Below are 24,608 nucleotides of genomic sequence, written 5' to 3' on the forward strand. Positions count from 1 at the left end.
TGTATGCTTAATTTCTGATTAGTCCTTTTTCATGTCTTTAACATTCTCACTAAGATCCTGGAAAGTCCACTAAGTCCCTTGAAGCTCTCAACAAGATCCTTAAACAACCTTATAACCATTGTTTTGAAGTCTATCTAGTAGTTTGCTTGCTTCCATTTCATTTAGTTGTTTTGTTTTGTTGTTTTTTTAAGATTTCTTCTGTTCTTTCATTTGTGACATGTTTCTTTGTGTCAGAATTTTGGCTGCTTCCCTGTGTTTGTTTCTATGTATTAGGTAGAGCTGCTATGTATCCTGGAATTGGTAAAGTGGCCTTGTATAGTAGGTGTCCTGTAGGGCCCAGTAGCTCAGCCTCCCCACTCACCTGAGCTGGGCACTCTAGGTGTGCTCCTGTGTGGGCTGTGTGCACACTCTTGTTGTAGTTGAGCCTTGATTGCTGTTGGCGTCACTGGGAGTTGACCTCCAGGCCAATTGGCTGTGAGGACCAGCTGTGACTATAGTGGAAGAGCTGCTGTGCAGGAGATGCCCCTATAGAGCAGGACTTGCTTCACTGGGGCTTTGATGCTCACTGAGTCTGCCCCTTGGGTGTGTCATTTGTGAATGTGTAGAGTTGTAATCTGGTATGGTCTGAAGCTGTCCACTGGGTGCACTGGCTCTGGGGCCTCCCAGGAGGTACAAAGTCAGCCACTGTCTGGGACCACCAAACATAAAACATATGATCTGCAGATGGCTGCTACTTGTGTTGGGGTTGGAGGTGCCCAGGGGAGGCCTAGCCATCTTGGGCCTCTTATTGAGCGGTAGAGAGCACACTGACGCCAGCTGCTGCTTGTTTGAGAGGTTTTAGGAAGGTCTGAAGCCTGAGCTAGGACAGGCCATTTATATGGAAAAGCCTCTGCAAACAGCTTCGGTGGGGCTGCAAATTGGATGGGACAGGGTTTCAGGGAATCACCAGGGTGGAGTGAGCAGTGTGAGCCAGACTAATGGGAACTCAGATATGGCTGCTAGTTAGTTCTGCGCTGGGGGAGGTCTCAGCATAGGAACAATGACCCCTGCAAGCACCCCTGTCTGTGAGAAAGCCACTCCTGAGTTCTTGCTCTGATGTCATACAATCCAGTTCCTCCCCATATGTCCCTGGATCCCCTGGAGCCACTGCCTGAATGCTGGAGCTCAGAGAGAGTGAGACCATGTAAGTTCATGTGTGGATCCTTTAAGAGGAACTGCCTGGGTTTCCAGCAGCCTCCATGTCACTTAGCCACAATCCCCACTGGTTTTTAGAGCCCAAAGTTACGAGGACTTCTCTTCCCAGTTCTGGAACCCTGCGCTAAGGGTCTGGTGTGGGGCTGGACCCCTTGCTCCTTACAGGAGTCCTCCACAGCCTAGATATCCCTCCTAATTGAAGAAAACAACACACTTAGGTGTTAGACCAGCCATTTCCACACCTCTGCCCCTCCTACCAGTCTCCATTTTTTTGTTTACTTCTCTAGTTGTAGGACTTCCATTCAGCCAGCTTTCAGGTGGTTCTGAATGATGGTTGTTCTGTATTTTACTTGTAATTTTAATGTGGTTGTGGGAAGTGGCAAGTACTAGTGTTTTCGTATGCCACCATCTTGGTTCTCCCTAAAGCTTGATTTAATGTGACTTTAAATCTTAATTTACTTATTTCACTGGAATAAAACCTTATAGGAATACTTTGAGGTAAGTTCAGGAACAGTAAACTGAATCCTTGCATATCTGAGAATGTTATTTGCTCTCAAACTTGAATACCTTGGGCATTGATGTCTAGTTTCACATGCATTCTCTCAGAGAGTATTTTGAGAATCCCAGATGTGATAACTGGTCTGGCTCCTGAATGTCTTGCACTTGTACCCAAAGGTGGAACTTGTCTGCTGCTAATTGCTGCTAAAATCTGTGTTCCACCACCCCCTTCATTGTTAAGGATTCCTTTACAAAAGTGTCTTGCTTAAGAAAGCCCTCTCTATCCTAAGGAAAAAAATGTATTTTACATTTCCTTCTAATATACTTTAACTATTTATGCTACCTGGAACTTATTTTTGCAAGTGGTGGAGAGATTGAAATTTCTTGTTCTCAAAATGCATGGTTGACTCATAGCCATTTTCTCTACTGTATTGAGATGTAAAATTTATCATTTACTGAACTCCCATGTAGTCTTGATGCTACACTGACTTGTCAATGAAAATTCCTCAAGTAAATTAGGAAAAAAAAGCAAGTTGCAGAATCACATGTGAAGCATCATGCCATTTATATCCAACAAAGCAAAACAAAATGCACATATACGCTTACTTATTTGAATACACAACTGATATAGGAAGACCCCAGGCAGAGTCTCTACTTTTCCCTAGGTACTTTGTTGTTCCATTGACTAGTAATCTTTGCTACCAAAACTTTATGTGGTTGCCCAATGCCTCGTTTACCTATTTTAGGTCTACCTACATAGAAAAGACGAACTCAGCTCTGATTCCAAGTATCTATGAAAAGGATACTGACAGTTCAGCTTGGGTGCGGTGTCCATTTGGCCTATCAACCACAGGGATAGGCAGATAACATGTATAAAATGACCAGAGGGGATTATCTCCACTTTACCCTTCAGAAAGATGAGGTTCAATTAAGTAACTTCTCCATGGCCACATAACTTAAGAAAAGGTAGGAGCTGAGATTTTGAATATAGGCCTATTAAACTTCAAAGCTCATAGGTCTATTAAACTTCAGGGCCCTTATGTTATAGATATTAACCCATTGTATGCCATAAGCATCTGTAATTGCAAGCAGTGGACCTTCCCCATATGCCACACGCATCTATAAAAATTAAAAAAAGTTTTCCCTAAGTGGCAGCTCTGACCAACTTTAAAATCACTTTTCATGAGAATTTTCAGCTGAAAATATTCAAGAACACCCAAATTGTAATATATTTATTTCTATAATATTCGTTGCAAATTAATTTTTTTAATTAAATTCAAAGTATCAGTGTGTGGGGATGGTTTCTGTTTTGGACGTGTGGCAGTGAAATGGTTAAAAAGCTCAGTGCATAAGCCAACTTGAAGTTTATTTCAAAATGGCATATTTTGTGCCACTTGTACAAAGTATGAAAAGAACAAACTAAAGAATTAAGGTAAAAATTGCCTGGCCAGTGTGGCGCAATTGGTTGAGCATCATTCCACACACCAGGAGGTCACTGGTTTGATTCCCGGTCAGGGCACATTGCAGGTTCTATTCCCAGAAGGGGGTGTGTAAGAGGCAGCCAATTGATCTCATCGATTTTCTATCTCTCTCTCTCTCCCTTCCTCTATCTCTAAAAATCAATAAAAAGTTTTTTAAAAAAATACTTTTGGTAAATTTAAGGTACAATTTTAGAGAAGTAGATTATTTTCAAAAGAAAATAACCATTAAGCACATACTTTTAAGTGTTGAAAACCTCAAGTCAAATCCCACTATAATTTATTTCCAAAGGTGAGGTTTGAATTTATTCACTGTGGTTAAACTACATTTCATATTTGTTGAAATAAATGGCACTGAAACATCATTATGTAGATATGTTAATTTATTGTTTACATATTAGGCAGTTTAAAATAAAATAAAAATCCTGCTCTCTAGAACAGAAGACAAGGGAAGGCACTGTTATACAAATGGAATATATGAACATAAATGAGCCCAAGCACGTGATTTTCAACCACATTCATATGACAGTTTTAAAACGATCTAAGCTCTTACAATGGCCAATTACTGATTTGAAAACATGGACCTGGTAGAGGATAAATGCTATTTAAATATCAGCTCAAAGACATAAACAATTTTATTATGGTATTTATGTGTGTGGGAAGAAGAGAACTGTTTACTGTATATAACTACCATGTTTCAGGGGACATTATTTAACAGTTAAGTTTTTATATTACAAAACAAGTTTAAGTATTAGTTATTTTAGAAATACCACTGGAAATAGAATGACATTAATTATACTAAAAGAACATAGTAAACTAGTTGACAAAATTTAGCTACCTTAGAGAAAATCTTAATCTGTTGAGATAGACAATATAGGATCTAGCTTTCTGACAAGCAGAAGGCAACATCTATTATGTGAATATTATAAAAGAGTTTACTGCCATGAATACTTAGGTAACTTGGCCAACTCCTGAACTAAGACATATGAAGCCACAACAAACAAACACCCCAGGAATAATAAAATCCTTATTTCTTATCATAGCTTTATTTCTCTTCTGTTGTTTCAGTCTCCAAATACATCCGGCACAGTGCTGCATTAGGGCGGCATATAAAAGCATCAGTTTCATCCCCCAACTCTGTTAACTGTTCCAATGAAGACACACAAGGATAATGGTCTTTTAACATATCGGGCAACTTAGAAGTCTTGTCTTGAAGTCGCTGAGAACGTCTAACTGGTGTTAGAAACTTGAGCTCTTTAAATGCAGAATTAATTTCGTCAAACTGCATTTTCTTTTTTACACTAAAACAAACAAACAAAACCCCACAAAATTATTCCCTTGTTAAAAAACATGTTAACATTTTTACTTTGTACCTTGATGCTATTTATCATACCATAACTTGTGTTATAACCATGTGATTGATTGTCTTACAGAGGGGTACTGTGAGCTTCTTGAAATAAGGAATTTATTCTTCTCTCAATTTTTATTATAACTTGTACACAGTAGATACTTGAATATCTGTAGAATTGGCTAATTGTTGAGTTCCAAATCCCATATTATCACCAATCAGCAATTAAGATGATGTAAAAATTTTGTTTCAAAATGACAATATTTAGGGAAAAGCAAGCAAATGCAGTATTTAAATGGTGATGTCCAATGATATTCGATTTGTTTAAAACCATTTTGTTAACAAATAGTTCTAAGTGGAAGCTAGCTCAAAGATTTTAAAATACCATATTTATTATCCCTAAGCATAAAAACAAATCAGCACATTACATTTAAAAAGCTTACCTTTGCAAGTATGGTGTAGTAGACACATTATATTTAATTAAGCAACCCTCCCTAGTTTCTGTGCTGGGGGTTTTAACATCATTGGTTGGATCTTTTGTTTTGTGTACTTGCTCTTTTTTACAATCTTGAAATACTACATTTCTATAATGTTTATTTTCCATTTCAGGTTTTCCTGACTCTCGATTAACACCAATATCTTCGATGTTGACTTCTTGGATTTTTTCCTTCGTTGCACAAGCCTCCTCAAGATTTTCTCCTATAGAAATACATTTATAAGTTATGCTTTTGGTCAAATTTAAGAAAACCAGAAAACATTAAATTTATTCATAGCGAGCCAAATTTTCAAAATAAAAGAACCAAGCCATCTCCTAACCATTACTTTTCCTGAACAAATATTGCTGACAACTATTTAATTATCTATCTATATACATATTTTTATATATTTTTTAATCCTCCCTGAGGATGTTCTTCCGTTGATTTTTAGAGAGAGTGGAAGTGATGAGGAGAGGGAGAAACATTGATGTGAGAGACACATCGACTGGCTGCCTCCCACACCCTGATCTGGATGAGTCTGCAACTGCGGTACATGCTCTGGAGCAGGGAATCGAGCCCAGGACTCTTCAGTCCGTGGAGGGGGAGGTGGGGGGTGTCAATGCTCTATCCACTGAGTGAAACTGGCTATGGCTATTTAACAATATTTACCAACACTTGTGTGTCAGAGATTATAGATACAAATGTAAGAACGAAATCATCTCTGTCCTTTAAGAAGTTCACATTCCGTCCTGGCTGGTGTGGCTCAGCTGATTGGGGGTTGTCCTGTGCCTCAAAAAGTTGCCGGTTTGATTCATGGTCAGTGCACATACCCGGGCTGTGGGCTCAATCCCCAGTAGGGGATGTGCAGGACACAGCCAATGGATGTTTCGCTCTCACATCAATGTTTCTCTCTCTCTAAAAATCAATACAAAATCTTTAAAAAAAAAGTTCATATTCCATGGAAGGGACGCACTTGAAAATAATTATAAAACAAGAAAATGGCTATAATTGAGATAAGAACCATAAAAAATAACTAACTTTGTTTGTAGGACAGAAAGATGGCTAGGGAAGGTGTCATGAGTAACATTTATGCTGGGTCTTGAAAAGTAACTACTTGACAAGACCAAGGAAGACAATTTTGGTATGAAGGTTTTTTGGTTTTGTTTTTTAAAAAAAGATCTAGTAAGACAACATTAAAGGGCCAGTGTGCTTAGAATATAAAGGAATATAAAGGTCAGTGGGGAGGAGGTAATGAATTCAGATAAAGAGAAAGGGTCTAGACCAGCAGTTCTCAACCTGTGGGTCGCAAACCCTTTGGCGGTTGAATGACCCTTTCACAGGGGTCACCTAAGATCATCCTGCATATCAGATATTTACATTATGGTTCATAACAGTAGCAACATTACAGTTATGAAGTAGCAATGAAAATAATTTTATGGTTGGGTCACAACATGAGGAACTGTATTTAAAGGGCGAGAAGGTTGAGAACCACTGGCGTGGACTATAACGAACTTTATGTGCAACAAGTTTGATAATAAAAAAAAATTCACGAGAGACAGAGATACAGTTAGATTTGGTGACAATACAGGATGGTTTAGAATGGCAGGGAATGAAAACTAATAATGTGTGATGGTAAGACAAAGCTGTTTTAATAGTCTAAGCAAGGTGGCAGAGGTAGGCAATGAGAAGGAAGAGCCTAAGTTAAGTGTTTTTTTAAGTTAGGAGTTAATAAGTGTATGTATTAGGGGCAGCCCTTCAAAAATTTCTTCCTTTGGAGTCTTTAATGACAGAATAATTTTTTCTTTCTTTTATTTTTTGGGAGGAAGAGATGGTGTTATGGCGAAACAGTAGAGAAAGACAAAGTTTAAAATACAACATGTCAGCTGTGAAAAACTTGTGAGACATCTGGTAAATCCATCAAGCTGAGAAGACCTCTAGATTGATAAGAAATTATTAGAGATTTTTACTAAGAGATGTTTTAGTTACATGATAAATGGAATGTTTGTTTTTTTTTTGTTAATCCTCACCAGAGAATATTTTTCCACTGATTTTTAGAGAGAGTGCGAGAGGGAGAGACAGAGAGAAATATTGATATGAGAGAGACACATTGATTGGTTGCCTCCTGCATGCACCCCAACCAGGGCTAGGGAATCTATAACCAAGGTGCCCTTGACTGGAACTGAGTCAGCGGGCTGAGTCATACTGGCCAGGGCTGAATGTGTTTGTTTCTTTAGTGAAAAGATGTTGAAATGGGGAGAGGGAATATGAATTCTTTAATTCAACAAATATTTAAGTGCCTTAACATATGCTAGACACTGCATTAGCACTGGGGTACAATGGTGAGAAAGATCAGACACCGTCCTTGTCCATCAAGTTTACAGTTTAAATTATTGCACAGAGAAAAAACTGGGAGCACAAAACAGGTGCATCTAATCTAGTTGGGTGGGGAGGATAGGTGGCTATCAGGGAAGGCTACCCCAAAGAATGACATTTGAGTTGAAGTGTAAAGGATAAAGAGGAATTAGATTAAAAGTAGAACACTGGCTTGGATAGACCAGAGAAAAAATAGGTAATATAGTCCTTTCTAGAAAATAAAAAAAGAAAGAAATTTAGAGATGTGAAGGAGTGGGAGGGCAAGTGACAAGAGGCTGGAGTCAGGAATTTACCCAGAGAAGTGACAGGGCATTTTGATTGCAGCATTGAGAATGGATTAGAGTAAGAGTAGAGAAGCAGGCAAGGTAGGAGACTACTGTTGTAGTCCAGGTAAGAGCTGTAGGTGATCTTGAAACAGTAATAAGAGTAAGGATGAAGAGAAACAGATGCATTTTAAGAGATGCTTACAAAGTTTAATTGAATTTGATTGGCTGAGGAATAGGGGTGGGAGTGTGAGAATGAGGCAGTGAAATATAATCCCAAGACTTCTGATGTAGAGAACTGGGCAGTGTCAGTTATTGAGAAAGGGAACCAAAAGAAAGAAGGTTTAGAGAAAAATGATGTTTTCAAGGGTGGAAATGTGGGCTTGAGGTATCTGAGAGACTCAAGTGGTGCTCATCTCTGTTACTATTTGTCTTCTATTTCCCAATGCTACTTACAAGTAATCTTAATTTGTAAAACTGATTTTATATCTAGTAATTACATATCTCAGAAAGCCAAGAGTTTATTGATAGCATTTCTTTTTCCATGTAAAGACAAATATTCTACCTGCTAGAAAACATTCCACAGGAAAGATAGAAAACTGAATTTGATTAAAATACTGTTTTCTCTTTCTACAGATCTCTAAAGCCAGTGAGAATTATGAGAAAGGCTTTTTTTCTCTTAAAAAATGTTTTTATTGATTTTTGAGAGAAATAAAGGAGAGAAAAAAACACATGGATGTGTTAAGAGAAACATCAATTGGCTGCCTCCTACATGTTCCCTACTGGGGATCGAGCCCACATGCGCTGGCTCTGACTGGGAATTGAACTGGCAACCTCTTGGTGCATGGGGCTATGTTCAATCAATTGAGCCACCCCTGCCAGGGCCGAAGCTTTTAAAATGAAATATTTATTTCCACTTTGCTGTCTTTAGTGTGTAAGACTCAGGATTAAGTTATTCTTTTTATTAATTTTTAAAAACCAAAGTATAATCCTATATAATAAAATCCTAATATGCAAATCAACCGATTCTATGACGCACACTGACCACCAGGGGGCAGACACTCAGTGCAGGAGCTGCCCTCTGGTGGTCAGTGTGCTCCCACCGGGCTCACAGCTGGCAAGCGCAGCAGCAGCAGTGGCGGGAGCCTCTCCTGTCTCCGTGGCAGTGTGGGGAGTGGGCCTAAGCTGTCAGGCGGACATCCCCCGAGAGGTCCTGGACTGCAAGAGGGTGCAGACAGGGCTGAGGGGACACCTCCCCAACCCCTCCGGAGAGCATGAATGTAGTGCACAGGGCCTTCTGGTTGAAATATAACATTATAGTAGTTTCAGGTATATAGCAGTATACTGATTCAGTATTTGTAAAATTGTGAAATGATTACCACAATAAGTCTATTTTTTTCTTTTGATGAGGACTTTTAAGATCTAGTCTCTTAGCAACTTTCAAGTATACAATAGAGTATTATTAACTATAGTCACCATGCTGTGCATTACATCCCCATGGCTTATTTATTTTATAACTAGAGGTTTATACCTTTGGATCCCCTTCATCCATTTTTCCAGGTTGGGTTTTCTTAAACTTTTCTCCTCCTTTTGTTTATGGTATAGTACACTTTCCTGGTTTTTCCTCCTGTTTCCCTGACCATTCCTTCCCAAGTTTCATCATTAAATATAACTAGTACCATTAGAAAAAATTTATCTTTTGTATGTTCTCCTAGGGGCATATTAACAGCAACCATCAATTGAAATATTCTCTGTTGAATTAAACATACTGCCAGTAAAAGAGGACCCCCTCACATGTAGATATTAACCATTAAGCCATATGCATATTAACATCACTGAACAGATTTTTGGTAACATGTAACCAAAACGTGTATAACACATTTAGAATTTCAGTATAATTTTAAATTTTACTTAAAGTTTAGCCCATGACCTAGATCTCTATATTTTAAATTCATTTTGTGTACTGAAAATAAGGATACTTGTAACTAATTTGGAAAGCAATTTAGCAGCAGTCATCAGGAGCCTTAAAAAGGTCAAACTGACACTTTTTAAAATTAATAAAAAATAAAATTAGTGAAAAAAAAAACCAGATACAAGCAACAATGATATATAATAGGTGCTCAAATATCTGTGACTGGCTGATACAGAGAGGTATACTAAAAAACTGGAAATAACTCTGTTAAAAAAAAGAAACAAATTAGCTTATACTTATATGTAGTGATTTCTCCTCTCATCCAAAATCCCATATAATAAAAGGGTAATATGCAAATTGACCCTAACAGCAGAACCACTGGGAATGACTGGTCACTATGACACACACTGACCACCAGGGAGCAGATGCTCAATGCAGGAGCTGCCCCCTGGTGGTCAGTGTGCTCCCACAGGGGGAGCTCTGCTCAGCCACAAGCCAGGCTGATGGCTGCCAGCACAGCAGCGCTAAGGATGTCCGACTGCAGCTTAGGCCTGCTCCCCGCTGGCAAGTGGACATCCCCCGAGGGCTCCCGGGCTGTCAGAGGGATGTCTGACTGCCAGCTTAGGCCCGTTCTCCCGGGGAGCGGGCCTAAGCCAGCAGGTGGACATCCCCCGAGGGGTCCCAGACTGCGAGTGGGCATAGGCTGGGCTGAGGGACGCCCCTGAGTGTACAAATTTTTGTGCACCTGGCCTCTAGTAGTTAATATTACCCATGGTTAAAGTTTAATGAACTTACTATGTGCCTAGGAATTTGATTCTTATATACAGGTATGGGCAAAAGTAGGTTCACAGTTGTAATACAAATAAGTAATAATAATACAATAAACTGTTTCACATACTCATAACTTTAAACCTACTTTTGTCCAATGCTGTACATTATTTCATTTAATGGTCCTAAGAATCTTAAGAAAGATCTTAACATTATCCTATTTTACAGAAAAGGGGTTAAATTTCTTGTGAAAGCTCATAGTAACTAGCACCAACCTATATCTGAATCTAGAAGATATTTACATTTTAAATACCTGATCACTAATGAACCTCTCATCGCCTCTCAATCTATTCCTAGCAAAGAGAATTTCTAAATGAGTGTCTCTCTAGCATAGAACATATGATCGATTTTATTATTATTTTTGTTAATCCTCACCCCAAGGATATTTTTTCCATTGACTTTTAGATAGTGGAAAGGAGGGGGGAAGAGGAGGGGAAGAGAGAGAGAGAGAAGAGGGAGGGAGAGACAGAGAGAGAGAGAGATCAATGTGACATCGATTGTTTGCCTCCTGCACCTGCCCCAACCTGGCTGGGGATCAAACCTGCAACCAGGTATGTGCCCTTGACAAGAAATCAAACCCAGGACACAAACTGATGCTCTAACAACTAAGCCATGCAGGCCAGGGCTATGGTAGAATTTAATAAGCAAGAAGTTTTTAGAGGTCTAGTCAAACTGCCTCAATCTTAAGACAGGAAATTAAGTTCTACAGAAGTAAGGTAACTTTCACAGACACTCAATGACAAATTTGGGTTTTGAATGAGACCTCCTAATTAAAAATTCTTACTACAGAAAGCTATTGAATCTCAGAGGTACATCATCAGATGTATGAGAAAAGATTAACCTACATATTAAAAAAATTAAAAATGATAAAAGAAAAACAATTCAGCAAAGAAATTTAATGAAGTCACAATCCACTTGAAGGAAACAAAATGAAACTTACCAAATTTAACTTTTTCTTGACTCTTTATTGTTAGAATATCTGCAATTGCATGTCGCAATTCTTCAATAGGCTTGATTTTTTTTAAATGAAGAGAGCAGACACATGTAAGTTTATATTCTCAGACACTACATTGTCCAAGTTTAAAATATTAAGTCCAGTGATTAAATTTTATATTATAAAACAAGGCAGTGGCTCTTAGACCACTTATTTTGCCACTTAAATTGAAAAAAATGCCTGTCTTTTCCAATTTATAAAATAAAAATAAACTTAAGGAATGAGATTTCATCAGTTTAAAATTTCCCCCCATAATTTTTCTTAAGGCTTTGGTAACTATTACTGCTTGCCTGATATGAACATTATTAGTAAACAAGTAGCAAATTAATATTATTAATATCTATTAAAGAGCTGATTACATTTAAGTCTACATTAACCTTTAAGTTTATTCCTTTTCTCCTCATCAAGTACATAGTTATATTTTTGTGTTTCACATGGTATTAAATGTGTCTTTGAACAGCTCAAGGTTAAAAAATTCAACAGTTCACTAAGTGTCCATTATATGCCAGATATTATGAGCACTTCCCATGCACCATGTCTGGGGGGTGCGGGAAGAGACTGGACAAAAATTGTACACCTATGGACGAGGACGGTGGGGGGGGGGGGGTAAGGGCAGGGGGTGGGGTGGGAACCAGGTGGAGGGGAACTATGGGGGAGAAAAGAGGAACAACTGTAATAATCTGAATAAAGATTTTTTTAAAAATGCAATTCTTGTGTCTTTTAATCATTCATTTTATATATATATATATATATATATGTAAAACCACAATTTTATTAAGTTATGATATATCTCAAATAATTCTGAATAATTTACATGCACTGTAATTAGTAAGTTTTAATTTCACCTGAGCTCCTGCCAGAATGGCCTTCTCAAAGATTGAGATAATATTTTCAATAGAACTTGTGAGTGGTTCGACACGTGCAAGGCATATCCAATACTTAACAAGTTTTTTGGCATCTGGAATATTTTTAATCAGGTCATTCAGTGTGTTTAATACTTCTTCTTTGGGGCATCCCTAAAATGTCAAGAAATAAAGTGAGTGTTATCTTTTAGCATAGAAAGTATAAGCAATTAAGCTCACTATAATCAAAATCAGTGATAGAAAAAAGTTGATGGAAAATTGTTCATAAAACTATCCACTATTATCCTCCTCACTCCAAATTTATTCTGAATGGCTAGTATGAGGCATATTGGTCATAAGTACAAGGCAAAAGAACATAATACACTAGTTGAGAAAAACATTCATAAAAAAACGACTAACACTCTCCTTGGTCTTGATATTTATCCTCTTATCGTATTTATTGTAGATTCCAGTTATTAATATTTATATATTTTTGTATCTACCAAGTGTTTCTGAGTGAAAATAGCTCGCAGGCTTTAAAATTATATCTGTCAGGTATTGATATTAAGGTTAAAATGAATCTGTAATGGTTTATGTAAGTAAGTTATATATAGTTGAGTAGCAGGGGAGAAAAATTCCATAGTATCAATAAAAAACTCCAGCTAAGCAGAAATAAGAATTTAATCAGTTTCCCTAATTGTAATTTTCATTGGTCCTCAAAACTACAAAATGTTTAATGATGCTCATGAAGACTAAAGTTTGAAATCATACTCTGTATTCAGTCTTGCTCTGGAACTTAGACAGTAGTGTATGACCAAAGCAAGATTAAAGAGTAGTTAGGAAATAAAGAAAACATTCTGGAGTTATTATAGTCTGTTAAATTTTGGTCCAACAATAAAATACAATAAGTTCAAGATCATAATGATGTTGGGTGAGATGAATCAAAGTATTTGAAAATATTTTAGTCAATCTGAATTTAACCTGTGGTAATAAGGACTAATTTGTGTTGCTAGACTTGGTAAATTATTAACATCATAGAGGAATACAATATTTGTAACTCAAGTAAAAAAATCTATTCCTTTGATATATTTCTATGAACTCAATGAAAATGTAGTCCATTTTATTTTATTTAATATATATATTTTTTATTGATTTTAGAGAGGAAGGAAGAGGGAGATTGAAACATCAATGATGAGATCACTGATCGGCTGCTTCTTGCATGCCCCCTACTGGGGATGGAGCCTGCAACCGGGCATGTACCCTTGACTGGAATTGAACCCAGGACCTGTCAGTCTGCAGGCCAATGCTCTATCCACTGAGCCAAACTGGCTAGGGTAAAAAAGAAGTCCATTAAAGGCCAAAGAAAATAATCTCATAATTAACAGTAAGTCTACATAACATCAGTGACACATTACTTGGTCAAACAAGACTGACTACAATTAATGGGATAATACTTATGAAGGTAGTTTGCAAAATATAAACTACTACACAAATATAAGATAAAGACATTACCTCATTAATCAGGTTTAGGCATTCAGAAAATGTCTTGTTTACTTTTTCAGTAAATAATCTTTGTTCATCTTCTTCTGCCATGGTAGTCCAAAATGACCCAACTGGTTTTTCATTCTGTCCTTCAGGTTCAGGCTGGGTTATTACTGAGCTAGGAGGCCTTTTCAATGTTTTTCCTTTGCTAGCTCTCCACTCACTCAGACGAGCTCTATAATTATAAGCAGTACATTACTATGATATTACTGATAGCATTGTCAAATAGAGGAAAAGTTAAAAAATATTTCAAACCTTTAAGTAGTTCCACGCTAGGGGCAAGACATGGTTCACAAATATGAAGAAAAAAAATTTAAAAATATCAAAGTGAGCCCTGACCGGTTTGGATCAGTGGATAGAGTGTCGGTCTGGGGACTGAAGGGTCCCAGGTTCAATTCCAGTCAAGGGCATGTACCTTGGTTGTGGGCACATTCCCAGTGGGGGTGTGCAGGAGGCAGCTGATCGATGTTTCTCTCTCATCGATGTTTAACTCTATCCCTCTCCCTTCCTCTCTGTAAAAAAATCAATAAAATATATTAAAAAATATCAAAGTGAATTATATGCTCAAAGGCATAAGAATGAATTTTTAAATGGATGTTATAAAATACTTCCTAATTCTATTAAGAATTTTAACTTATGCTATATAAAACAACCTAATAAAACACATTCAAACACAGTAACTCAGGTCATACTGTTCCACAATATAAATTTGCCTACACATGACAGTAGAGAATACACACACAAAAAAATTCTAATACATTAAATTATAAACCAAATCACAAATTTGAAAATTCAGCTAATGCATTACATCTACTTACTTTCTTTCTTCTACGGTTTCTTTGGGCTGAGCCCTTCTATTGTTGATAGTTGCTTTTGCTATAGTATGCCTGCACTGGTCAATGGTTTTTGACTTTTCTATCTGTTTGATATTAGAAGATGAAGCAGGCCTGGCTATCATTTCAGATGTGATGCTTCTTGATACTGTCTTATTTCTTTTTACTTCCTGAGAAGAAATGGTTTTGACACTAGTTAAAACTGTATTTAATTGTAGTAATTCTTTCTCATGAGACCCCTTCCGAACTGTAACATTGGCAATGCCTTGTTTCAGGGAGTCCTGGGTATTATGAGTATTACTGTGGTGACTTCTAATAGGAGGACGTAAAAGTTGTTCATTCTGAGATGTAGCCCTCACAAATTTAGTCGTAGTCATCATATTTGAGGCTCTGTGACTTTTTGCTATTACACTGCTGGTGTTTATAGGCTGAGGTTTTGTGGCCTTAGAGATAGGAGTTGAAAGTTTCTTTGTTATTGCAGAATGCTCATCTTTGGCTTGTACAGGTTTTCTAAATGAATTAACCTTAGATTGAACAATTTGGCCACGATAAGATCCAAGCACAGGTTTCTTGAACACGTTAGCATCTTGCTTTGGTTTTTCTGTAGTCACTTGTTTCTTTTTATGATTGTTTTTAATATGAAATGCTTGGCTTAATGTCATACGTTGACCTTGGTGATCATTTGTAATTGGTAACAACTGCAGAGTTTGATTATTATTCTCCAAGTTATATGTAGTTGAATTGGTTAATTCATTAGAAGGTTTTAACGGAATACAATCTTTTCCCATTGTTACATTATTTTTGCTCCTTGTAGGTCCATGAACATTTTCTTTATCAGCCTAAAAGAGTAATTTGAAAAAAATTAGTATTTCAGAATTCATTTCTTTCAGAAAGAGTTTAGGAGAAGGAAAGGGGGGAAAGGGACAGTTTTGAGGACTATGTCCATATCTTACCATTTTTGTCTTAAGTTTCAGAACTTTTGTCTCTTCTTGGACCAGACCCTCAGATGTCATCATTCCCTCGTTTCTACTACTTAAAAAAATAAAAATAAGAGAATTTTAAACCCCATACCAAAGAGGGTTTCCTTTTTTTGGGAAGGGATGGAAAAATATTAACCATTACCTGACTTCATAATTTTAAATTGACCTAAGTGTAGGGAGCTGCTCTAGTCAAGCCTTGGGCTGACCTGTGGCAGGGCCACAAACAAGTCCCAGCCTGGAGGGCAGAGCTCTCCGAGCATAATTAAGCCTGATTTTGTAGCTCTCCCTAATTCCTTCCTAAGTAGCTAATGGGTTGTGGGAGGTGCAGCAAGTGTTGCCAAAACAAGAACATTTGTATACATGTTAATCTACCCTTGTTTTAATCAGACTATAAAATAAAGCATCGGCTTGCAGGCTGGGTATTTTGTGTCCTCATCCAGGCACGGGGATGCACCGAGCCCCAGCTGAATTCTTTTGTCTGTCTTTTCTTCAATCCTTCACCGCCCCTCCTCAGGTTCACCCTTGGCCATGCTGGCATGGTACACCTAAGAACTGAGAGATTTATTTGTCCTAAGCAAAACTTTTATTATTTGACTTAAACTCCTTTTTACATATTTAGACTGGTTAGTATAGACTGTGAGAATCTTTTAGCAAGGAAAAAACAGGGTCAATTAGATGCCATTGATTCTAAGATAAAGCTCAAGTTCAGAGATGTAAAAATATGAAAAAAAAGTACATTTTAGCATAAAATATTTGCAATCTATAGAGCTGATAATTTTGGTTATACTGCCTTTCACATCTATTTGCTTAGTCTGCTTGGAGAAGCAGCAGAACTTTGAAATAGCTTGTACCACCCATTTTCAATGATGGCAGAGAAGGATCAAAATGTGCTACTGAACTGGGTATATTGGTGGCTAGTTTCTGAGTATAGGTGCTTCTCATTTCTTCCAGGCATTGCCAGTGGCCTAGAGCACAGCAACATCTCTAAATTTTAAGCTCCTGTATTCAATTCCTGATGGCAAATACTCCTCTTGTTACTACCTGGCCTGCTGTTTGGTGTGGGTGGGAGATGATGCTCTGGGTCAACCTGCCAGGTTGCTCCCAATGTGGTACCTTCATTAATAAGACCACTTATTGATCTCAGATTCTATTACTTCTGGGATTACAATATACTGTGATAATATCTCATTGACAAAATTAGAAGCAATCTTCATTTTTTTGGTTAATCCTCACCCGAGGGTATTTTTCCCATTGCTTTTTTTAGAGAGAGTGGAAGGGAGAGGGGCGAGGAGGGTGGGGGAGGGAGGGATGGAGGGAGGGAGGGAGAGAGAGAGAGACAGACAGACAGACAGACACTGATGTGAAAGGAACATACTGACTGATTGCCTCTTGCTCATGCCCCAACTGGGACTGGGGATTGAACCTGCAATCCAGGTATGTGCCCTTGACCGGAAATCAAACCCAAGACCCTTCCGTGCATGTGCCAATACTCTAATCACTTAGCCACACTGGCCAGGGCTAGAAGCAATCTTAATAAGAATTAACCCATTTTTCTTCCACCAAAGACTATCAGCCTGTCTCTGGTACTCTCTTCCTTCTAGTCTAAAGTATGACCTACAACATGCCAATTTAGGGTCAAACTCTCCATTCCTACACCTAAGTCTTCCCCATTTCAATATATGGTATCAATATAGACTCAGTTATCTAAATTAAAAGCCTAAGATCATTCTTTTGTTTAAACAAGGAACTATGGGATTTATGAAAATGTTTATTCTAAAGTAAAGCAACTTATAAATGTGAAATTAAAAGCTTAAAAATTTTTTATTTGGAAATAAGGCAGACTTACAGAAAGTTGCAAAATTATCAATAGTTCAAAGAATATCTATATATGCTTTACTCAGATTTGCCTACTGCTAACATTTTATCCCACTTGCATTATCATTTGCTCTCTTTCTGAACATGTGTATGTGTAGAGTACATACAATTTTTTTTATCATTTTAATATAAGTAAACAAACTCAAAGAGGCCAGGTATCCCCCCTGAGGTTTATAGTTGTAGTGGCAGACCTACATATTCCAGCCCAGGTCCTTATCACTCTAACTAACCTCATACTCTTAAATTGCACAAAGAGCCTGGAAGAATGTCACTACCAGTTATTTGGAAAGAGTGAGGGGACCTTTTGACTTCCTTTTTTATATACTTAAGGGTTTTTGTTTTAGTCACAACCATGTACTATTTAAAAAAATTTAACAAAACAATACAAATATATTCCTATGGATCACTGAGACTAAAACAAATGATTTCCAAACATTTAGGAGGGCCACCTCCCAAGGAACAATACTCCCCCCACCCCACACATACACTCTAAAACCTTGCTAAATTATACAAAGACTGGCCTCTGTAGTACTGTATAAACCATGTCAATATTTTGATAAAAATACACATTTTGCTTTAAAATTGTTTCTTCTTAGTGTGAATTTACACAAGAAATGGTGATCTGATGCTGTACAATCCAATAAGGTAGCCACTAAGCCACAAGTGCTGTTGAGCACTTACAATGTAGCTAGTCCAAACTGAGATGTGCTGAAAGTATTAAAAACAGACCAGATTTTGAAAACTCAATACCAAAAAGAATATTTCAATTTTTAAAGTATTACATGTTAAAATGACAACACAGGATATGCTGCATTAAATAAAATGTTATTAACCCATTGTACGCCATAAGCGTCTGTAGACGCAAGCGGAGGACCTTCCCCACACACGACACGTGTCTATTAAAAAAAAACACGTTTTCCCTAAGTGGCAGCCCTGACCAACTTAAAATCATTTTTTGTGAGAATTTTCAGCTGAAAATACTGAAGAACACCCAAATTTGTGAGTAATATATATATATTTATAATATTGATTGCAAATTGATTTTTTAAAATTAAATTCAAAATATCGTGGCATGTGGGGATGGTTTCCATTTGGACGTGAGGTAGTTAACTGGTTAAAATTCATTTCGGCCCGACTGGTGTTGCTCAGTGCTCCATAGTCGAGCGCTGGGCCATGAACCAAGAGGTCACTTGATTCCCGGTCAGGGCACATGCCCAGGTTGCAGGCTCCATCCCCAGAAAACCAATGATTCTCATCATTGATGTTTCTTTCTCTCTCTCTCTCTCTCTCTCTCTCTCTCCCTTCCTCTCTCTCTAATACCAATGAAAACATATTTAAAAAATTCATTTCACCTTAATAAAACTTTAAAAATGTAGTTACTAGAAAAATTTTAATTACACATATGACTTACATTACATTTTTACTGGAAAGATCTGAATAAGTTTTACCAATCGGAAAAAAAAAAAGTGTTTTTTTTTTTACCTCACCTGGAGAATTTCTGATTTTCCTGTTTGTATGTAGAGAGAGTTTTTCTTTTTAACAGATGCTCCTTGAGTTTTTGTTTTCTTTGCTCTGAATAACAAAACAGCTACATGTCAACATTCGTTACAATAACAGCGAATAAAAATGGACTAAATGAAGATTTTACTTCAACAAATGTTCTACTTAACATCACATCTTATAGATAGCAGAAAATCGCCCAGTATTCAGTATTGCCTTTGGAAAATCTCATTACTACAAGGCTGTTACTATACGGTTGGTCCCACAACCACTCTGCACAAGAATCGCATTACCTTCTACCTTGAAGTGAAACATCTGGAGAACACAATTCTCAACACACGGTTACTGAAAGGCAAGCTTTGGGAAACCAAATGGTAGAGGTGACGACACTGGACTCCACATTTTAATTTACCGTAAGTGAGTTGGGTGACATTTCTTTGTTTTCCCAAGTGTAGGCCAGAGAAATAACTGTATTACTTCTGAGGACCTAGCCAACCCTAGGTTTTCATAATGTCGGGGGCGTTAACAGGGAGCATCAGAGACGACAAGTCCATCCGAGAAATGTGCTCCCAACTCCAGAGGTGGGACCGCCCTGAGCAGGCGCCTTCAGTTCTCGCGCCGAGGTGGCCCGGCCCCGCAGCGCCGGCTCCGTCCGGGGCCCCGCACGCCCCCTTCGATAAACGCAGCGCTGACCGGTTAGGCCTGTCTCTGCCGCTAGCGGGTTACGCCCCCGGGTATGGGCTGCGCGCGAAGTGATCAGCCCGTAAACAGCGGCCGCGGGGCGGGTACCACGCCGTCAGGAAGGCAGCGGCGAGAGGCCCAGTGACCCGTTCCGCGTCTCAAACGAGTCGTCAGGGCTGAAGCGGGTCTGCGGCCCCAAGGTCCTGACCGTTGGGCCGGCCCAGCCACCCCCACCCCGGCTGCCCGGTCCCCTCGCCGGGTCGCGCGGATATCGCGCCGCGGCCCTCACCTCTGAAGGCGAACTGGGTCCTCTGACTCGGGGGAAGCTGCAGGTCGCCCGGAACCGCTGGGGAGCTCATCGCAGGGCGAGGCAGAGGACGCGTCTCCTACCTGACCGCGCCGCCACCCCGCAAGCAGAAGCAGCCGCACGACGCACGGCGGGAGAGGCGCGGCCGACGCCTCCGCCCATTGGTGCCGGCGTGAATTGAATGGGCCAATGGGCGCAGGGGGCGGGGCCTGGGCTACGGTCGCTGCGGCGGGTCTGCCGGTTTCTGTTAGGGCGGCCCTTGGCTGAATCCCAGGTTTTCAAACCAAACAGCCCCGTCTTGGACCTCGTTGGCGTCTGCCTGCAAAGTCTCTGCTAAATAGCAGGCATTTAGAAACCCACAGTCCGTTAAGGAAGGCAGACGGGAAAAGTGCTGTTTGGCTGCAACTCTAATTAAACATGGGCGTGTTCACCGAGGAGGAGGAAGAGGATATAAGCTCGAACTACCTACGAAGAGCCGGGGCATTCCCCTTTCACAATGACCGCATCCCAGCTCTCAGGTGGGACGTCATCATCTCCTGTCTCTTGGATGAGGAGACAAGCTCAGAAGTTATTTGTTCACAAAGCTTGCAAAGGGGAGCTGAAACTAGGATATAAATTATTTTGTACTATGCAATAATCAGATGCAAAAAAGAGAGGAAGAGAAAGGGATAAAATGAGGATAGATCCTTCTCTTATAACACTCCTGTAAGTTAAAATAGTATTTTTTGTAGACATTTTGGGTGTGCGTTTAAGTGTGCTGCCATAATTTTTCAGTTCCCATCTAAAAATATCTATCTTCATAAAAGCCTAGCAAACATCCAATCCACGAAACAAAATAATTCGTGTAGAAAAGCTTTTGAGAGTTTTGTCTGAACTATGCCTTTCTGTTTTTAAGCATTGGATGCATAACATTTCTCCACCTTGCCTGATTACTGCATTAAGGCTGGGCTGGACTGTTTTAAGCGCAGACGGAGATGGGAGGATGCAATTTCTACCTCCCTTGCCCAGGGTCAAAGGGCCTCCTCAGCTGACTCTCAACCCTGGTCAGCTTTCCCTGTCTTTCTCTGCTTTTTTTCTTCAGGCATCTTAATGAGGAAGTGAGTTTGGGATATTCTGTATTTTTTTTCTTGGTAAAACAACTCTGAGAGAACCAACCGCCAAACAGTGCTTATCACCATCCTTAAGATATCACTGCTGTTAACAGTACTGTTAATATTGTTGATTATTTAACTAAAGTTTGATCAGACAGGTTGGGTAACCAGGGATTCCCATTAAGTGACCGAGAACAGTTTGACAAAATGAAACAGTTAAAAAGTGACTCAAGAACCTCCAAAGCATTATGTTAAATGAAAGAAGCCAGCCACTGAAGGTTACACAAATAGTATGATTCATTTACATAAAATATACAGAATAGATACACTTATAGAGACATAACACAGATTGGTGTTTGCCAGGGGCTGGGGTAGGGAGGGATGGGGAGAGACCACTTAATAGATAAAGGGTTTTACTTAGAGTGATGGAACTAGATAGAAGTAGTGGTTGTACAACATTATGAGCATATTAATACCACTGAGCTGTTCACTGTAAAATAGTTAATTTTATGTTATGTAAATTTCAATTTTTTTTATCCTCATCTGAGGACATGCTTACAGAGAGGAAGGGAAAGAGAGAGAGAGAGAAACATCAATGTGAGAGAGAAAACGGGATCAGTTGCCTTCCATACATGCTGGGAACTGGGATCAAATGTGCCCTGCCTGGGAATGGAACTGGCAACCTTTCAGTGCACAGCATGATGCTCAACCGACTAAGCCACTCCAGCCAGGCCCAGTATTATTTTTTTTTTTTAAGTGGCATAGTAAAAAAATAAAATAAAAATAAAATAATAAAAGGAAATGACTCAAAAAGAAAGCTGTACTCTTGTTTCCTGGAAGTTTTTTTTTTTTTTTTTTTTAAATTATTATTACTGCTTCAATTCATCAGTAGTTAGCCTATTCAGGTTTTGTGATTCTTCCTGATTGAGTTTTGGAAAATTGTATTTTTCTGGGACTATGACCATTTCGTCCAGGTTGTCCAGTTTGTTGGAATATAGTCGTTCATGGTATTATTTTTTTTTTTAACCATCTTTTGTATTTCTGTGGGGGTCAGTTGTTACTTCACCTCTTGTTTCTGATTTTGTTTATTTGGGTTCTTGATGAGTCTGGTGAAGGGCTCATCAATTTTGTTTATCTTTTCAAAGAACCATCTTTATCTTTTCAAAGAACCATCTCTTGGTTTTATTGACTTTTTGTATAGTTTTTGTTTTTGTTTTTGTTTTTTTAGTTTCTATGTCATTTATTTCTGCACTGATCTTTATCATGTCCTTCCTTCTACTTATTCTGGGCTTTTCTTACTGTTCTCTATTTTTTTAAGTTGTAGTGTTAAAAAACTTATTAAATGTTTTTCTTGTTTTTTGAGGTAGGCCTATAATGCTATGAACTTCTCTCTCAGGACTGCTTTCACTGTGTCCCATATATTTGTGGTTGTGTGTGCATTTTCATTTGTTTCCAGGATGTTTTTAATTTCTTCTTTGATCTCTTTGATAACCCATTCATTGTTTAATAGCATGCTATTTAGCCTCCATGTATTTGAATGTTTTTGAATGTTTTATTGTAGTTGATTTCTAATTTCATGCTATTGTGATTTGAGAAGATGCTTGATATGATTTCAGTCTTCTTGAATGTATAGAGATTTAGTTTGTGTCCTAACATGTGGTCTATTTTTGAAAATATCCCATGTGCACTTGAGAAGTGTAGGGAGCGGCTATAGGGTTAACCCTCAGACTGACCTGTGGCAGGGCCATAAACAAGTCCCAGCTTGGAGGGCAGAACCCTCCTAGCATAATTAAGCTTGAACTTATAGTCCTCCCTTGTTCCTTCCTAGGTAGCTAATGGGCTGTAGGAGGTACAGCAAGTGCTGCCAAAATAAGGTGAAACTCACAAGAACATTGTAAACATGTTGACCACTTCCCTTGTTTTGCTTTGTGTGCTCTGACTATAAAATAAAGCTTCAGCTTACAGGCTGTGTCACTGTGTCCTCATCCATGGCCAAGTGAACCTACCTAGCCCCAACTATATTATCTTGTCTGTCTTCTTTAATCCTTCACCGCCCCTCCTCAGGTTCACCCCTGGCCATGCTGGATGTGGTTCAGAGAAGAATATCTATTCTGTAGCTTTGGGATGAAATGTTCTGTAAATGTCAATTAATTCCATCTGATCTAGTGTGTCATTTAGGATTGCTGTTTCCTTGCTAATTTTTTTCTACAAGATCTATTCAGTGATGTCAGTGGGGTGTTAAAGTCCCCTACTATGTTTGTATTGTTGTTGCTCTCTCCCTTAAAATCCTCCAGAAGTTTTTTTGTCATATATTTGGATGCTCCAATATTGGGTGTATATATGTTTACCAGAGGTATATCCTCTTGTTGTATCCATCCTTTTAATATTATGAAGTGGCCTTCATTATCTCATTATAGCCTTCATTTTGAAGTCTATTTTGTCAGATATGAGTATTGCTACTCCAGCTTTTTCTTTTTTCATTTCCTTTTGCCTGGAAACTTTTTTTCCATCCCTTTACTTTCATTCTGTGTGAGTCCTTTGTTCTGAGGTGGGTCTCTTATAGACAGCATATATATGGATCATGTTTTCTTATCCATTCAGCTATTCTGTGTCTTTTGATTGGAGCATGTAAGCCATTTACATTTAAGGTTCTTGTTGACTAGAGGCCCAATGCACGAAGATTCGTGCAAGAATGGGCCTTCCTTCCCCTGGCTGCCGGTACTGCCTTCTCTCGGGCTGGAGCCGCCTTTCCGCCTTCCCACACTGCCCAGAGGCCTGGAGCGACTGGGGCGGTATGGAATGCCTGTGTCCTGCCCCGCCCCCAGCCGCTGGGCACCTGCGTATGCAAATGAACCCACAGTCTTTGTTGGGTTAATTTGCATACTCACTCCTGATTGGCTAGTGGGCGTTGCAAAGGTATGGTCAATTTTCATCTTTCTCTTTTATTAGTGTAGATAGGTTCTTATTTTTGCCATTCTTATTATTTATGCCTGTGTTCTTCTCTTTATTTCTTCTTACAACAATCCCTTTAGCATTTCTTTTTAAAAAATTTTTTTTATTGATTAAGTTATTACATATGTGTCCTTATCCCCACGTTACTCCCCATCCCCCCCACTCACGCCCTCACCCCCCTGTTGTCTGTGTCCATTGCCCTTAGCATTTCTTGCAGTGCTGGTTTGATGGTAATAAGCCAGTCAGAGAAAGATAAGTATCACATGATCTCACTCATATATGGAATCTAATGAACAAAATAAACTGATGAACAAAATAAACTGAGCAAAATAGATCCAGAGGCATAGAAGCATGGAACTGACTGTTGAATCTTAGAGGAAAGGCTGGGAAAGGTGGCTGGGTGGGTGGGTGGAAAGAGATCAACCAAAGAACTTGTATACATATATGCATAACCCATGCATACAGACAATAGGGTGGTGAAGGCCTGGGGTGGGGGGAAGGTTCGGGCTAGAAGAGGTCAATGGGAGTAAAAGGGGGCCATATATAATACTTTCAATAATAAAGATAAAAATAAATAAACAAATAAACAAATAAATAAATAGCCAGAGATCTCAATAGACTGAGATGCCGAGTAGAAAAAC

The 24,608-nt window shown here is 38.7% G+C and overlaps 1 protein-coding gene across 6 annotated transcripts; it reads right to left on the reverse strand.

Moving 5' to 3' along the window:
- Window positions 1–3,535: 3,535 nt before the first annotated feature.
- Window positions 3,536–20,055, reverse strand: CKAP2 (cytoskeleton associated protein 2). 6 transcript variants are annotated; one of them, XM_036299656.1, is made up of 9 exons: window positions 19,907–20,055; window positions 18,924–19,008; window positions 15,535–15,610; window positions 14,567–15,420; window positions 13,719–13,923; window positions 12,210–12,380; window positions 11,311–11,380; window positions 4,962–5,217; window positions 3,536–4,471 (listed from the first exon to the last, which is right to left on the reverse strand). In XM_036299656.1, the coding sequence occupies exons 1-9, from the start codon at window positions 19,974–19,976 to the stop codon at window positions 4,216–4,218; spliced, it is 2,043 nt and encodes a 680-aa protein (XP_036155549.1). In that variant the 5' UTR covers window positions 19,977–20,055; the 3' UTR covers window positions 3,536–4,215. The 6 variants fall into 6 exon arrangements, with proteins under 6 accessions (XP_036155549.1, XP_036155548.1, XP_036155553.1 ...); XM_036299655.1 differs by having other exon boundaries at window positions 15,535–15,613; XM_036299660.1 differs by having other exon boundaries at window positions 15,535–15,613; window positions 18,919–19,024; window positions 19,907–20,005.
- Between the last annotated feature and the right edge of the window lie 4,553 nt (window positions 20,056–24,608).

This window comes from Myotis myotis, unplaced genomic scaffold, assembly GCF_014108235.1.
Source record: "Myotis myotis isolate mMyoMyo1 unplaced genomic scaffold, mMyoMyo1.p scaffold_m19_p_3, whole genome shotgun sequence".
Classification (NCBI taxonomy): Eukaryota; Metazoa; Chordata; class Mammalia; order Chiroptera; family Vespertilionidae; genus Myotis; species Myotis myotis.

Bases quoted from the DNA above. Each gene is read 5' to 3' on its own strand.
- CKAP2 (XM_036299660.1), bottom strand. From the start codon at position 19,976: ATGAGCTCCCCAGCGGTTCCGGGCGACCTGCAGCTTCCCCCGAGTCAG. The intron at 15,421-15,534 runs GTAAGATATGGA...TTACTCTTTTAG, and splicing joins TGAAACTTAAGACAAAAATG to GCTGATAAAGAAAATGTTCA. The intron at 5,218-11,310 runs GTAAGTTTCATT...GTATTTCTATAG, and splicing joins TCAAGAAAAAGTTAAATTTG to GAGAAAATCTTGAGGAGGCT.